This window comes from Phalacrocorax aristotelis, chromosome 3 (assembly GCF_949628215.1).
Source record: "Phalacrocorax aristotelis chromosome 3, bGulAri2.1, whole genome shotgun sequence".
NCBI classification, from domain to species: domain Eukaryota; kingdom Metazoa; phylum Chordata; class Aves; order Suliformes; family Phalacrocoracidae; genus Phalacrocorax; species Phalacrocorax aristotelis.
In genome coordinates, this window is record NC_134278.1 from 21,034,384 (window position 1) to 21,051,620 (window position 17,237).

General features: G+C 38.4%; 1 protein-coding gene across 1 annotated transcript in view; it reads left to right on the forward strand.

The window, feature by feature from the left end:
- Window positions 1-17,237, forward strand: part of MYT1L (myelin transcription factor 1 like) — a 201,350-nt gene that overhangs the window by 138,162 nt on the left and 45,951 nt on the right. The window contains exon 6 of the mRNA XM_075089723.1: window positions 15,402-16,379. Within this exon, the coding sequence (XP_074945824.1) occupies window positions 15,402-16,379 (978 nt within the window). The remainder of the gene's footprint in view (window positions 1-15,401; window positions 16,380-17,237) is intronic.

Genomic DNA, 17,237 nt, shown 5'->3' on the forward strand with positions numbered 1-17,237 from the left:
TGTAGGGGTTAATTTTCCACTATTACAGTTCCTCCAGGAGATAATAAAATGAAATAAATTTCCAGACTGGATTGATCATTTCCTCTGATCCATAGCTATTCTCATTAATCAAATTTGCAGTCCTGGCAAATGCATCAAGTCACAGAAATTTTGTTTAACTGAATTATATAAACAACAACAGTAACAAAACATTCTTCTGAAAAAAAAAAAAGATTTTATATACAATGAACATATATATGTAATTCTGAATACTTTTTATTATGGGAGCATTTCTTCCTTATTTCACAGGTCTCAGAACAATTCAGTTTTGTGCTTTTGTCACCTGTATCACATATAACATAGTCCTTTTATATCATAAGAGATACTTTCCCTTCTGTGAATTAATGTATGTTACAGATGTTATTGAGAGAAGACTGTGGGAGCTACAATTAGCAAGCTGGACTCAAGCAAGGCCAAGTCGTTTAGCAGAAGACAGAGAGGACTAATGCTAGGGGAGAAACCACCTCAAAGAGTTTGATAAAGGATATCTAAATAGTAATTAGGAAAGGCCACTAATGTGGTTATGGACTCAAGCTGGTTTTAGTCACTGGTGTTGAAATCCTCAGAATTATTTGACACATAAAGGCTTCATACAGAAAGTACTGAAAGAATAGTCAGTCACTAACATCCAGCATGTCAAGTATCCATAACACACTTTTTAATGATTTTTTTCCCAAGGAATCCATGGCAGATATTATATGCTCTGTGCAGTAAATATTACTGTTTTAGCAAAAATTTGCAGTGGCTCTGTAGCAGAAAATTTTGCCAGTTAACAGGATTGACAGCTCAAGATTTAATGGGGGTTTATTAGGTGGACTCATCAATCTGATAGTTCTGTCATCCCAAAAGCTTAATATTGCAGGCTATACTATTCACAGGAAGAGTAAGTAATACTCTTGATGTGACACTATAGGAACCCCGCAGAAGAGCTGAATTTACTATTACAAAAAGAAACCAAGCAGGCATTTTCTTCCTTGTATCCCGCAGACTTGGATTATTGACAGTAACAAGGGAAAGGTCTGTGTGGCATGAATACTTGCAGTTGCCTAGCACAGGAGTGTTTCCAAAGCTGCACAGGCCCACGTCAGGCTAGGGTTATGTCTTTACATTTTCCAAAGCATATGTGGTGAGATTCCTTACTTATCATAGACACTTTCAAGGCATGCTATGCAACTGCTTTTCTTCCGGTTTCTATTATATCAAATCTATTGTTTTATCAACTCTCTCAACATACAGAAGTTCTGTATGAACAATATGCATCTGCTAAACAGTTTCTTGGACACCCTGTAAAGCACTGGACTGAAGTCTTTACAGAAGAGCTGTCTTTATCATCTGCAACAATTAAAACATCATTCAACTTTAAAGGCTAGCATTCAATGGAAAGTTAAAAGTTGCTTCTGTTGCAATACATTGAATAAAACTTTGCCCTCAGATCATTAAGCATGAAATACAGTTTTTAAAATAACAGTAGAAATAGACAGATAATGTCTGTCTGTAACAGACATTATAATAGAATGAAAGATAATTATTACCAGACTCTTAGGAGTAGCGCCGGAGTTGGACTTACAGAAAGTATACTCAAGTTTATATTAGAGTTTGTTTACTATCTAATGAGAGCACTCTGTGGATGTCCTTCTGTGAAAATACAGCCAGAAAGGGCAACTTTTAAATGAATAGAAACTGGAATCCTTTCTTGGGATCCAAGGATTCTTCTACATTTAATGGAGAGAGATAAATGTTTCAGAATAGAATGAAATGGAAATTCTGCCCCTATCTGTGACTTAGGAACCTGAGTTGAGTGCAAGAGGTGATTCAGGAGTCCAATGCCACATTTCCGTCTTCCCTAACACAGAAGGTTAGTGGCTAGACCAGAGGCTGCTTTGCATAAGCAATGCTCTTACGCATTCTGCTGAAGCTCTACCACACCCTAAGAAAAAAATTCAAGAATTGGAGTAGTCTGAAGGGGGTCATTATTCTGGGAAAGCAGGAATGCTGGGTTCTTGTCTTTGCTCCAGGGACACACTAACCATCTCATGAATTGACTGCTTAATATTAAGGTACAAAATCTAGTCTTGGGAACAGGGATCAGACACTACATTTTTCTTTTTAGGCAAGTGCCTTTGTATGATATGTACAATTATATATGTAACATTATATTTTTGCATGACCCAAATAGCATTAAAGAAAATAAAAAAGTGTAGGTCTTATGCTACTCTTGTGTTTTCTGCTTCCCAGTGGAGCTTGCATCCAATCTAGCTTTTATTGTGGTGACTAGAAAACTTTTTTGGGAGATGTGGTATTGAATCCACTCAAACTGGGAGAGCTTTTACTCTTAGTCTTCCAATTCTTTAGCAAGTGGCCTACTAAACAAGGTATTTTACCTGGGAGATGGGCGGGCAGGGGTGAGCAGGGGAAACGAAGGACAAAACAGGCAGTTCTTCGCTTGGCTATAAATTAAAGCAAGGCAGTCAAAGCAACAGTTTATGGGAAGCCTTTTTCTTTCAGGTGTGTACTAGAGTGTACCTATTGGATTGGGTCTCTCTGGGAACTTATGTATGAAAACACCCAACATATAAAATCCTTTAAGGCTTAAATGGCAGATAGGTGGAGAGCTTCTTAAGGCTGGAGCTGGTTTGCTACACATAAAAGCAGAGCCTTCAACAGTTATCAGTGATAGAGTTTAGCTGACTCCTAGGTGTAAGCCACAAATGAGCACAGGTGTAGTTGTATCACCAAGAGAAATAGAAATGTGACTGTTCTTTTCTATACAACATGCCATATGAGAAGTCCAGTCTGAAAGTGATGGGGAAATCGCTGCTGCTATTCATAAGATCTTTTCTTTAAAGTGATTCATGTTGAAATGCCCATTAAAGATAAGCATGATTTTAAGAACGAATTTGATTCAATGTCTGGAGGGTCTTCTGAGACAGAAATGGAAAGAGTAAGTTCCAGGTGTAAAAGAGAGTGTAGGACTTATGCAGAAAAAAAAAAAAGAATGTAGAAAGACATAAAGAAATGGTTAGGAGGTCAGCATGGGAGTACTGCAGAAAGGAAATGAAATACAGTGTTAGGATTCCTTCCTGGGACAGCAGAAAATTACGAAGACGTGAAAGCTGCTGTCTAGCATCTGCAATACGCAGAATCTTTAAAATAAAAATAAAAAAGCTTTAAGAAAGAAGGGTAATTTTACAGTATAGCTGTATATATACCTGTGTATGCTGAATCAGGGATAGACAAAATACCCACAACTCAGGTGATACAGCACAGTACAGTTCTCTTCTGTTGTTATATTTTCCTCTCTCTAATATGTAAGCATCTTTCTACAGTTCATGATGTGATGTAACTTACTGTGTCTTTACACCATACCTATGGAATTTTATATTGTTAAAATGATTATTAAAATATTTATAGATTTTTAAGGGCTGGAAGTAATGTCTTATGAGGAGCAGTGAAGGTCCCTGGGTTTTTCTAGTTTGGAGACAAGGAGGCTGCGGGGAAACCTCATTGCTCTCTACAGCTTCCTGAGGACGGGAAGTGGAGAGGCAGGTGCTGAGCTCTTCTCCCTGGTATCTATTGACAGGACGCGTGGGAATGGTTCAAAGCTGCATCAGAGGAGGCTTAGACTGGATGTTAGGAAGCATTTCTTTACCAAGAGGGTGGTTAGGCACTGGAACAGGCTTCCTAGAGAGGTGGTCAATGTCCCAGGCTTCTCAGTGTTTAAGAGGCGTTTGGACAGTGTCCTTTAACTTTTGGCCAGCCCTGACGAGGTCAGGCAGTTGGACTAGATGATCATTGTAGGTCCCTTCCAACTGAAATAGTCCTGTTCTGTTCTGTTCTGTTCTGTTCTGTTCTATTCTATTCTATTCTATTCTATTCTATTCTATTCTATTCTATTCTATTCTATTCTATTCTATTCTTTGTCATTGTCATTGTCATTGTTATTAGGAGAACCAGAACTAGACAGATTACAAAGCACTTTTAAAAACCCAACCAATAAGTGTTGACTCTCAGAGACTTTTTATAATGTGGAAAACCAAAATTATTAAACTTGCCTTGATCTGTGGAGAAGATACAAACAGTGATGAGTCAAAATTACTATTTAGAAATGCATAACTAAAAGTAATGGCAATATATTCATAAAAGAAATAATAACTGTCCTTTGGCAAATATGTGTTTTGCTTGAAATCGGCACATTGCACATCACCGAGAAGATAAGCAGTGTGGAAATAGTGTACACAGTTTATCTGAGTTTTAGGAAAGGATATGGTGCAGTTCCATTTAATACATTCATTTTGAAGTCATAAAACATAATACTGCACCAGACACAAAGGTACTAAGGGGAAAAGTTCATGTTGGATAGGTTAATTCCGTTGGCTCTTAAGTAGCTCAGATACTTCAGTGTGCAGAAATTTGTTAATGAGACAAGAGACTAAAAATAATCATACAAAGTGCAGTTGAAAGTGAACAATATGTTAGGGTGATTTCAGTATGAATCACTTGATGAATACTTGAAGAAAAAATAAAAACAAAAATAATTTCAGGCAGAAGTAGAGTTATTGACTTTATCTCATGTACATTACATTTACCAGTGAACTCCAGCAAAACCACTTCTGAGCTGAACCATCCTGAGGCCAGACTCAGACTCAGGTTTTAGTTTTGTACAGTGCAAGATTATCTCTGTATCTATGTGTGTTTGTGTGTGTGCATCTATCCTGGAAAACTGGCTATTGTGGGTATTTGTTTGATTGAGCCACTTTGTTGTTTCTGTGAGACAGATGAAGTAAGAGTTTCAGCAGAGACGTCGTGCACTGAGATTGTGCTGCTCTAGGCTGTCTAGGCACCGTGAGGCTGGCTACAAAGTCATTGTCACCATAACTGGCAGGTATATCTTTAGTTGGAAATATATACAAATATATGTAAATATGTAGGTGGTTACTTTTGTCCAGCAAAAGTTTTCTTTTTATGAGACACAAGGTTTCATCATCAGGACAGATATTGCAGTGCTGATCTGAACAGCAGTGGGAAATGCCTCATATAAGGAGGAGCTGACAATTTCTAAAATGATGGCACTGTGTGTTCTTTAGGTGGACAGGTAGTTGGAAGAGCCTCACTGGAAATGTCTTTGCAGATGCAGTAGTGACAGAAAAAGATTTTTAGATCTGTAACCACTTCCTGCATTTGACAGGTCTCTGGTACTCTAATCTCCTTCTTGGACTTTTCCAATCTTAGAGGCCATCTGAACATTAATATATAGATGGCAAAGAAACTGAAGATAATAAAGAGTCTTTGTAGCTAGCTAAGAGCTAGCTGCACCACTGAGTCACTATTTTCTGGTTTTTGAGGTCCACTGTGTACATGTTCTTGACTGACTGGAATACCATGGTTAAAAGAATAGTTTCCCATTTACCTTATTTGTTCCTTCTGAAGCTATGGTTAACAGTATGCTTTCCATCAATCCCAACTTACAGATTCTCCTGCCTTGTTCCCCATCCCTTCAATCACAGTAATCAAAGGCTACACCTATGTGGGTGAATAAAACAGACCACAGTCCACTCATTTAATGCCGAGTTACACAGTTGCATGACTCTGGTCCCTACAGCTAAGCTTTACCTTCCAAATTAGGATGACCACATTCAAACTGCTTCTTGGGAATGGTCCCTAACCAGCACCTCTGCACTGTGCCTGGGCATTGCTGGCAGGATGCTAAGTCCCTCAAGTCAAAACCATGCCAGGGCTTCACTAAGAGTTTAGCGGTATGAATAATCGCATGCCACTGTTTGGTCTGGTGTTCTGTCCCTAATTAATTTATACAAGAATGGCTATAACCAAAGAGGCAAAGCACCTTTTCTATTTACTTTCTCCTTATTCCATGGAGTATTACTCAGCCTCCCCTGTCATGGATAGGGAATGAGGGAAATGTAGATGAAGAAGCTGGATGAGGGGATAAAGAAAAAAGGAACAAATCCCCTAATGAAAAGCTGTACATTTCAAATGAAGTAAAGTCTGGCACTTGTATACATAGAAGTCTTTGTCCTTCCAGATCCCTTGGCACTGAACTCATTGAGAGAACAGAAAGAGAGACAGGAAGAAGAAATTTCAAGGCTATTATACTTAGCAGTTCTCTCATCCTCTAGAACAATAATGATGTGTGCCTCCGTCCCCTCTGCCAGTCAGGTCAGATTATTATCAAAGCACAAACAGGCTTCCTTTGGTAATCACACACAACAAAAAATAAGTAATTAAACTTAAAATGGAGATCAGACTCATCAACAAGCTATAACTCTCTCCATGTAACTCATGCAGTCACAAGCATCTATCCCATCCAAAGTATCCGTACTACCCCATCCACACCGACCATTCCCTATATAACTTTGTCTCTGTCTGCAACCTAAAGATACCTCCTTTTGGGTACCTTCTTCGTTCCTTCCTCCCTGCAATTCCTACTGTGTGATAGGATTCATCCCATCAATTTAATTTATAACCAATCACGAGAAATAGTCACTTCTAGGGAATAATTCAGCCAATCTACTTTAGACATCTAGCTTAGGATGAGTTATATCACATCCCAGGATGCATGGTTTTGTCCATTGCCTATAAGTGGAGTCTAGATGTCTAGTTCATATGGAGACGTTCAATATGGACATCTGCATTGAGTCAGAGATCTGAACTGAAACAAAACCAGTGAAGAGAGGTTATGTATCTCTACAGTAACAGTTTCCCACATGTCTGTCTTAGAGATTTGTATGTGAGAAAGAAAACGTTAGTTTATGAACTGAAAATGTGTTCTTCAGGCTGAATCCTTCGTAAAGCAATGATCACGGAGAAGGGTGTAGGTAGGGGTCACTGTCTCCTAAGCAGCCTTTGGAGTAGCCCCATAAGAAACTCCATATCAAGAGCTGTATGAGTGGGTATTCTCCCATCCGTGCAGCTGGTCCTCTGCTCCCCTGCTGTCTTCCTGCTGTATCTCAGTATTTGGAGAATAGCTTTGGCTTCCTTATTGCCTGCTGCCCTGCTGAGCTGCGGAAACCTGAGAGAAAGCAAGAACTGCCATACTCCATTGAGTCATTATAAGGCTATGAGACAGAATATCTCCCCTCCCTCATATAGGCTTCCTGGGGAGAAAAAATAGGATGAAATGAATACCAGCCATCAGCTAAAGCCGTCTCATTATCAGCCAAGGCAGAAGTCAGGTTAAAATGGTTAAGGGCTGCCTGAACCTGATTCTTGAATCATGGACCGGATGGGGATGACTGGCTAAATTGTACTGCCCTTGCAAACCCAGTATATTGACTTCTGATCACAAATATTCTCAGCAAGTTCATTCTCAAACCTAAGCATATGCCCTCATACCAAATTTTGTGGATACTGCAAACCACACAAGCAAGCTTCATACCAAACAGGACGGTTGCCTGTAGGTAACGGAAAAGTATTTTCTGCTCTCTGTGAGGTGGAGAAAAAAAAATCCCCAGCATATTCATTGCCTTTTGACTTTTTGGAAATAACGTTTGGCTCTCAGGATGAAAAGACTGGAGATTGTAAACAGAAGGTTGCAGGAAGTGATTCCCCTTTATTCAGCACTTAGTGTAGCACTGAAACTCCAGTTTTGGGCTCTTCAACACAAGAAAGCACTGCAGTACTGGAGTCCAGTGGTGAACAACCAAGATGATTAAAGAGCACATGATGTACAGACAGACTGAGAAAAAAGGGTTTGTTCACTGTGAGCAGGAGAAGGCTAAAGGGAGGTCTTATTCCTGTCTTCAGCTACTTACTGTAGAATCATAGAATGGTTTGGGTTGGAAGGTACCTTTAAAGGTCATCTAGTCCAATCCCCCTGCAATGAGCAACATCTTCAACTAGGTCAGGTTGCTCAGAGTCCAACCTGACCTTGAATGTTTCCATCTACCACCTCTCTGGGTAACATCCTCCAGTGTTTCATCGCTCTCATCATAAAATAATTCTTCCTTATATCTAGTCTAAATTTACCCTCTTTTAGTTTAAAACCAATACCCCTTTTCCTATTGCAGCAGGCCCTGCTAGAAGTTTGTGGCCATCTTTCTTATAAGCCCCCTTTAAGTACTGGAAGGCTGCAATAAGGTCTCCCTGCACCCTTCTCTTCTCCAGGCTGAACAACAACTTGCTCAGCCTGTCCTCATAGGAGAGGTGCTCCATCTCTCTGATATTTGTGGCACCTCTCTGGACCCATTCCAACAGGTCCATGTCTTTCCTGGATCTGAGGGCTCCAGAGCTGGACGCAGGACTGCAGGTGGGGTCTCACCAGGGCAGAGCAGAGGGGCAGAATCACCTCCTTCAACCTGCTGGCCACGCTTCTTTTGATGCAGCCCAGGATACAGTTGGCCGCCTGGGCTGAAAGCGCACATTGTTGGCTCATGTCCAGCTTTTCATCCACCAGTACCCCTGCATCCTTCTCTGCAGGGCTGCTCTCAATTCCTTTATCCCCCAGCCTATATTGATACTGGGTGTAACCCAACCCAGGTGCAGAACTTGCACTTGGCCTTGTTGAACCTCATGAGGTTCACATGGGCCCGCTTCCTGAGCTTGTCAAGGTGCTTCTGGATGACATCCCATTATGTGGAGGGTAGAGAGAAAATCAAGGTGTGCAGTGACAGAATAAAAGGCAACAAACACAAGTTGTAACAAAAGAAATGCCATTTAGAAATAGGAGTTTTTCACCATGGGTGAGGTGAAACACTGGAACAGATTTCCCAGAGATGCTGTGGTATCTCCATCCTGGAAGGTATTCAAAACTGGACTGACAGGACAGGGCCCTGAGAATGTGCTTTAAGCTGGCCCTTCTTTTTGAGCAAGAGTTGGCTCAGATAGCCTCCAGAGGTCCCTTCCAACCTCAGCTACTCCATGATTACATGGCATCAGTGTAATGTAAGATGGCATGTGAGACGCTCTAAGATCAAGTAAAAGCAAGCAGCATCTTGTGGTGAAAAGACAAAGTCTTAACAAGACCATATCAGCTTGAGTCAGAACCTAGATAATTTTTAAGAAGCCGTTGTAGCCTGTCACTTGAAGCAAAATTACCACAGTCATTATCTTGCCAGAGGAGCTGTCAGGTATCACAGAATCACAGAATCATTAAGGTTGGAAAAGACCTCCAGGATCATCAAGTCCAACCGTCAACCCAACACCACCATGCCTCCTAAACCATGCAATGAAGTGCCACGTCCACATGTCTTTTAAATACCTCCAGGGATGGTGACTCCAGCACCTCTCTGGGCAGCCTGTTCCGATGCCTGACCACTCTTTCAGTAAAGGCATTTTTCCTGTTATCCAATCTAAACCTCCCCTGATGCAGCTTGAAGCCATTTCCTCTCATTCTGTCTCTAGTAACTTGGGAGTAACTTGGGAGAAGAGACCGACACGTGCCTCACTACAGCCTCCTTTAAGGTAGCTGTAGATGCTTTCTATAGATCTTCAGATCCTTTCCAAAACTGTACTGATACAGGTAGCTTATAGGGACTTAGGGTGGGAAATCATGGGTGAATAACAAATTACATCATTTTATAAATACGTTGCATCCCCGTTCTTCTGGATTATCTGATGCTCTCTCTCTTTATCTAAATTCCTGCCTGATTCTATGATATTAATAGGAATAATGCAAGTAAGAACATCTATATTCTACCAATACTATATGTGAATATTTGTAGATTATGATGCTATCCATGCAGGTCTGACATAGGGGGACGGGTAATAGCAGGTCGTAAGGATGGCATAAGCAAAGAAAAACGAGTATTTCAGGGTACTGATTGTATACAAACACCTGTGCATTTAGGTGACAATACATTGATTTGTGCAGAAAACTAATTCTTAAAAAATGCTGCTATACCAAAGTAATTTATAAGTATTCGTTGTTTCTAATTAAAATGTATTTTAATAGCAAAAAGAAGAAAAAACAAGGAATGCTTCTATATGTCAGTAATCACTCCACAAGAGGAAAGAAAGTCAGGTCTGTGAGGATCCCTTTTACTCCTTAGGGGAAAAAAAGAAAAAAAGTAGTACTTAATTTTCCAGTGAGCAAGATCAGATAAAAAGTGGAACCCACAGAAAATGAAAAGATCAAAATGTAGCAGGGAAAAAAAATAGGAAGAAAAGGCACAGTAAGCCAGCAAATTATGTACAATATTTAAGTCTGTATGGGCTTGCTCTGTGGTCCTCACTCCTACTTTACTGACTCCTACTGTGATGTGCTGTGTTCTTTAGCTCAGACCTTTCCTGCCATGCTTAATGACTTCTACTCTTCATTCATTTTACTTTGAGCATCGGTTATTAGTTGACTACTATAATTATTGTACGACAGTCTAAACAGTAAATCCCAGTATTATAATTATTATCAAGTAGGTATAGCAAGCTGGGGGGGGGAGTGAAAAAAACCAGATATACTGGAATAATTAGAGTAATCAAGTAAACAAATGAACAGTTATCTTTTTCTTTTGACTTCCATTAGGTAATATAAGGTCCATAAAGAAATCAACAACTGTAAAAGCAACTTGCTTGGGTCTTTACCCAAGGTACTTATAGTATAAAAGAACTTCAGGAACTTCTGCAGAAATGAAGAAAGATTTGCACATGGTCAACTTTAGTGTTCAGTGTGTCCCTGAAATAGACATATTCAAAGGCTTGGTCTCTGATCCAAATCCCATGTCAATAGGATTGTTCAGACTTGTAGAGACCTTGCTTAGGCCCTTGGAGAGCTACATGTATGCTCTATTTCTTCAGTGTGGAGTGGAGAAGTTGTTGAGAGATCACTGAGTTTTCCACCTCTCCAGTTTCTTTACTCATAAGATTTTCCCAGAGGAGAAGGCAACATACAAACAAACCCTGACCCCATAAAATGATGTAACTTTCTAAGATTTGGGATTAATTTCTGCCAACATTCTTTTGCTAAATAGTTCTCATACGCCAGCTATCATAGATTGTATTGTGGAGATGTATGCACACACCTCACTTTACAGCTTAGAGGGAGAAAAATGGTGAAGTAGGATCATATGCTGAGCACTTAGGAACTGACAAGTGGCAGTAGCAAGAGCAGTGAAGTGTTTTAAAACAGGCAATGCTGCCTGGATAGTGAAACCAGCCATCTGGGCAGGAAGCCTAGGTTCAGCTTGTTAGCCATCATATTTTCCCATGCTGGGGAGAAAGTGAGTAATTTGATACACGGACCACAGATTTGGAAAGTCTTGTTTCTGAAAGTCTTTGGCCTTTGGTAGGAATGTAACTGCTATTACTGAAGTATCATTGCCTCTCTCTGCAGAATCTCTCAAACTAAATGCTGTATATTTTCCTTTTCAAAAAGAAGGTGCTGTTTTGCATGACTCCCCACGCTAAAAAGAGCAAGCCATTTCTTCTGCCAAAAAATTGTTTAAATATGGATGTGATAGGAACAAAGGGAGGAAACAATGAAGGACGTAGAGGCTGTAGTCCTTATTCTCCAGTGACTCCTGGTATGACATGGAAAGAGTCACTCAACTTCTGTGTGTCTCAATTTCCCATCTGTAAAATGGGGTTACAATACCTACCTCACAGGGGTGTTGTGAGGCTTTTAAAAATAATGTTTGTAAAGTGCTTTGAGATCCTTGGATGAAAGGTACAATAAGAAATCAAATTATTCACTTTTTTTAGTGCAATACAAGAGTGTACTTCTGTTGAGATGGCTAAAGGCTTCCAGCTCTATAGTTATTCCACATACTCTTCACTCTAATTTCTGCTGGGAGTTAAAAAGAACAACTTTTGCAATCAAGAATACCTAAATTGTCGTAGTATTGATGAGGGTTCAAATAATCTGATGTTCCTTTTAAACTGTGTTGCATATTCCTTGGCCATGAAACCCTAAAGCTGACGGAAGAAGTTCATATGATAACTCTGTCGGCTGTTCACCAAAACTGGCTAACCTGTGTCTTTTTGAGACAAACTCAGCCTCTTCGCCAAATGAAAACTGCAATTCAGGTCAATGGTTACAAAACTTATGTAGGAGTAGAGTAGGTGTATTAGTCCTATATGCTTTGCAGTCATTTAACAAACAGCCATTAAACAGCACAGTGTAAGGGCAGTTTCCATGTTAAAGGTTAAATATTAGGAATCATAGAAATGTGAGATGAAAAAAAGATTAGATTTTACAGAGCTGAATCAAAGAAAAGGCACATACATTCACGTAGAGCTGCTAGGCTAACATACTTTCCAGAAGACCCTTAATGAGTACACAAACTAATTTAGCACTTAAAATTTCAGTTTAATAAACAGGTGACACAGGTGCTTTAGTAAAGGAGGATCATCATCCAAAAGGCTGTCATTGAGAAGATCACATAGTATGCATAAATATCCCTTTCATTAAAATTAACTGCTGCATGGAGATAAGAAACATGAGCAAAATAGCTGTTAAAGAAAGTAGATGCAAGAAAAGGCCCAAAATTAAAAGAGGAGGAATGAAACATGATTAAAATACCGTGTTTTCCTGCCTCTCTCATCAGGGATTTGTGTTTTACACTTTCTTCTCCTCCACCACCTTTTTTTTCTTCTTCTTTTTAGGATTGAACGGGCAGGAGAACTGAAAAGGATATAACCAAACAAACAGAATAATAAATATTATAGTTACAGCTTTCACCCAGCTTCACCTACTCAAAAGGAATTTACATGTCTTCACTCATACAGTACGTGATTCATATTTTGACTTTTCACTGTTGTGGAGGCAAAGTATAACATATTCCTCCCATTGTTATCATTTACACGACTCTCATTAATGTAAAAACAAAAACAATCCCCTTTTTTAAAAAACAAGCCCTGAAACATTTCACATTTCAAAAGCTGGCCTAGAATAGTCACTGCGTATCTGAACAGTTCTCTGGATGGCTTGAAAAAATAAGGGTTTTTCCTACTCTTTATTTCAGTATCTTGTTAGAGCTAGATCTGGACTGATTTCACCAGTGTTTGTAGATGTCTCATCTGGCACTGGCAATTTTGGAGTTATAACTCACTGCTTCTTTAATTACTTTGATGTTCCTTCTGCTATATCTGACTGCCCATCAGTTGTAGTTACAAGAAGCACCCCACAAAAGCAGCAGTTTCTACTGAACAGGCTTCTTGGCATCAGGTTTTATCCTTAATATTTAAATTAATGTGGGATTTGTTTGTACATTTCACTTTAGAAAATTATTATTAGTGTATTAAAACATTTGCTTTTCAAATAGCACAAACTAATTATCCAGTAATCCTTAACTGCCTACTTCTATGCAGTCATTCAAGATGGAAATTTTTCAAATAAGAAGTTTAAGTGGCATCCCTTACTTTTACACTGAAAAGCTGATACTCTGATAAACTTAATTTTTGAGGGACTGAAACATAAATATGAATTATGATTATCTTGAGAGCAACAGCAACTAAAATAAAAACACCTTTGATTATAAGTAGGTAACCCACTATTGACTTAGAATATCATCTTGTAAAAATACCATACATCCTTCCCTATTAATTATCTTCCCACTGTATTCAATTAGGTAATATATATTATATAATATTTTACCTTTAGAGTGTTTTTATCCCTAGACATAGCCTAGTCATCTACCAGTTCTGCTGCTTAACTACAGCCTACTATCATCCCAGGATCCCTAACCACTGTGTAGAAGGAATACTATCTTGTGGCTGAAATATTAATTATTGTGCTGTTGAGCTTTGTATTTAAAACTCTGAATTATTATCTTGTCCACTGACATAAAAATTATTTTTATCAAAAATGAGTTCCAATCTCAAAATGTTAGTGTACAAGCCACCGACTACCTGAAATTTCCCACTTTGGTTTGTTTAACCCAAAACATAAAAGACACACTTTAGAAAATGCTGTGTGTTTAGGTGTACCAGTGTTGAAAATACATCTGAGCTGAAAAGATGCTATCAGAAGTTGATGAACTAGCTCTTGAGCAGGTGTTAATTGTCCTAGCTCTACTGGTTTCTTTCAATTTGCACTAGCTGAAAAACTGCCCTAGCATGTCAATGTAATGACAGATTTAGGAACTTTCTTTTCCAATTGTGATGCAAAACATTTAAATATTGCTCAAGTAGCCAATTAGCCAAATATAATTTATGAGACGTTCATTGACAAATAATGATGAATGTATACGTGCTTTAAGAATGGGTCTAAGAATAACATAACTTCTGAGTGAACATAAGATATCAGAAAATGCTCTCTGGATGATATTCATCTGACCAAATATGGATATCTTTAAGGTAGGCATCTAATCTAAGTCCCTTTGTTGTCAATGAAGAGAAACAGGCACTTCTAGTAGTTATTAATTTTATTCTCAAGAAGATATCTTAAACAGATCAGGTGGGCTGTATCCTTAAAGTGTCTGCTTCTCTTACTAAGGACAGGAACATCAAATAACTTACTTGGATATAGATGCTTGCCTTGCTCATGTCTCAAGTTAGGTGAGATGAATCTCACCCTCAGGGCCTCGTATTGGCTCCATCTTATTAAGCTGTCCCTCTATTATTCAACGGTTACTAAAACAAAGCTAAGTAAAATGTGGTAACACGGCACCATTATGTGACAATACACAGGACAGTAAATAACAGCCCTATCATACATGTATGATCATATAATTTGGGCTAGCATATATACTTAAAATTATATTGTGCGTATAATTGCTTCTATCTTCCTTTCATGTAACGACTCTTTCAAAATTCTTACTTCTCCACAGTTTGCATAGTTAAACTGAGAGATTTTGATTTCTACTGATGGATCCACTAAGAAAACCGCCATTTTGATCTTTGTGTATAGTCGTTTGTTGTCAAGTGTTAATGGTGTGTATGGTGTTAAAAAAGTGACAATTTCCTGCTTGGTATATATCCTTTCTCTTTTGGTGAATGGTGTTCATCAGTAAGAGAATAAATCCAGTAGTACTCACTCCTTTACCATCTACGATATTTACAGGAAATACAGGAGTGAGAAAGTTGCAATGCTAGGCAATTATGTCATATTAGTAATATGATTGTAATAAACCCCATAAAACTGTAAATAAAGAAGTCAAAGAAGAAACATAAGTATTTATGCCATAATATTTAGCAGTAGCAATTAGCATTTTGATTGCTTTTTTCTTATCGGTTCTGTGAAAGAATTTCATGTGAATAGCAAATAAACAAAAATAGCCTTATGGACTTTAGAGAAATTCACTTCACATGGGCCTTAGTGTTATAGAATTGCTGTATGATTAACAATATTTGACATGCAGTTTGTTTTCTGTCCGTGCAATTGCAACAACAGTTCCAATTGTAGCCACTTTTTTCTTTTCTTTTCCTTTTTCTTTCTTTCTTTGTTTCTTTCTTTGTTTCTGTTTTTTATGCAGAAGACCATCAAATGAATTGTCACAATACTCGAATAATGCAAGACACAGAAAAAGACGATAACAATAATGATGAGTATGATAATTACGATGAACTGGTGGCCAAGTCATTGTTAAATCTTGGCAAAATTGCAGAGGATGCAGCATACAGAGCCAGGACAGAATCAGAAATGAACAGCAATACATCTAATAGTCTGGAAGATGATAGTGACAAAAATGAAAATATTGGTCGGAAAAGTGAGCTGAGTTTAGATTTAGACAGTGATGTTGTTAGGGAAACAGTGGACTCCCTTAAATTATTAGCACAAGGACATGGTGTAGTGCTTTCAGAAAACATTAATGACAGAAATTATGCAGACAATACTTCACAGCAAGATAATAGGAGTATGAACTTTGTAATGCTAGGGAAGCCTGTGAACAATGGACTTACGGAAAAAATGGTGGAGGAGAGTGATGAAGAGGTGTGTCTCAGCAGTTTGGAGTGCTTAAGGAACCAGTGTTTTGATCTGGCTAGGAAACTCAGTGAGACAAACCCACAGGAAAGAAATCAACAGCAAAACATGAACACTCGTCAGCATGTCAGGCAAGAAGATGACTTCCAAGGAAGAACACCAGACCGGAATTACTCTGATATGATGAACCTAATGAGGCTTGAAGAACAGTTGAGCCCCAGATCTAGGACTTTTTCTAGCTGTGCAAAGGAGGATGGTTGTCATGAAAGAGACGATGATACCACCTCTATTACGTCAGATAGGTCTGAAGAAGTGTTTGATATGACAAAAGGTAACTTAACCCTGCTTGAGAAAGCAATTGCTTTGGAAACTGAGAGAGCAAAAGCCATGAGAGAAAAAATGGCAGTGGAAGCTGGAAGGAGGGATAATATGAGATCATTTGAGGAACAGTCTCCAAGACACCTTTCTGGAGATGACAGGAAGCCTAAACCCAGTGACGGCCATGTCAAAAAGCCATATTATGGTAAAGGTAATATTTCTATATACCGTATGTTATGTCATGAGAAAGTGTGAGCTAACGTGTTAAGTTTTGCGTTGAATCCTGAAAAGAAGTTATTCATTCCACAAAATGGGAACCTTATTTAAATTGCAGTAGTGTGCCATGATGGTAAAATAGCATCATGCTGTGGTCATAAAATAAATAAATAAAAAAATCATTCTGCAGTGTTAGAAATATGTACAGTATTTCAGTGAATATTATTGGGCAAAATTTAAAAAATAACTTTTCAGGGAAACAAAAATAAGAGATCATGTTGAAAGAGGCAAAGATTTTTCTCAAGTTTTTAATATATATTTTATAGTAATAATTAAAAAACAATGAAGAGAATTATGTTGCAAACTACGTCGGAGAGTGGGGTTTTGTGTAGCAGGTAGTCAATCAGCTATGAAGTGCATATTTTACAGATTGGATTGGGTAGGTGGCATCATGATTTGTAAAATTATCATCAAATGACAGTTATTGATGAAGCCTCTCCCATCTAAAATGTAGAATTGCCTGATAGAAATTGAACAGTATCAGAATGACCGATAACGTAAGATAGGAGCAGTGACTGCACATTAATTATCTTAAGATAGTAAGGTAATGGAAACCATTTGCTATGCAAGGCATGGTGTGGCCTGGGCTGAGATCAATAGCAATTTCTTTCTTATGTGCATTCCACTTCACTGGTTTCATTCCATTGTGGAAACAGTTAAGGTGCTGCCTTGACCATAATTCAATATAAAAAAAAAAGAAAAAAAAAAGAAAAAAAAAAGAACAGACTAAAGGTTACCTTTAGAATGCCTTTTAATTTATGGGATTATCATGGTGATGGTGTGTTTATATCAC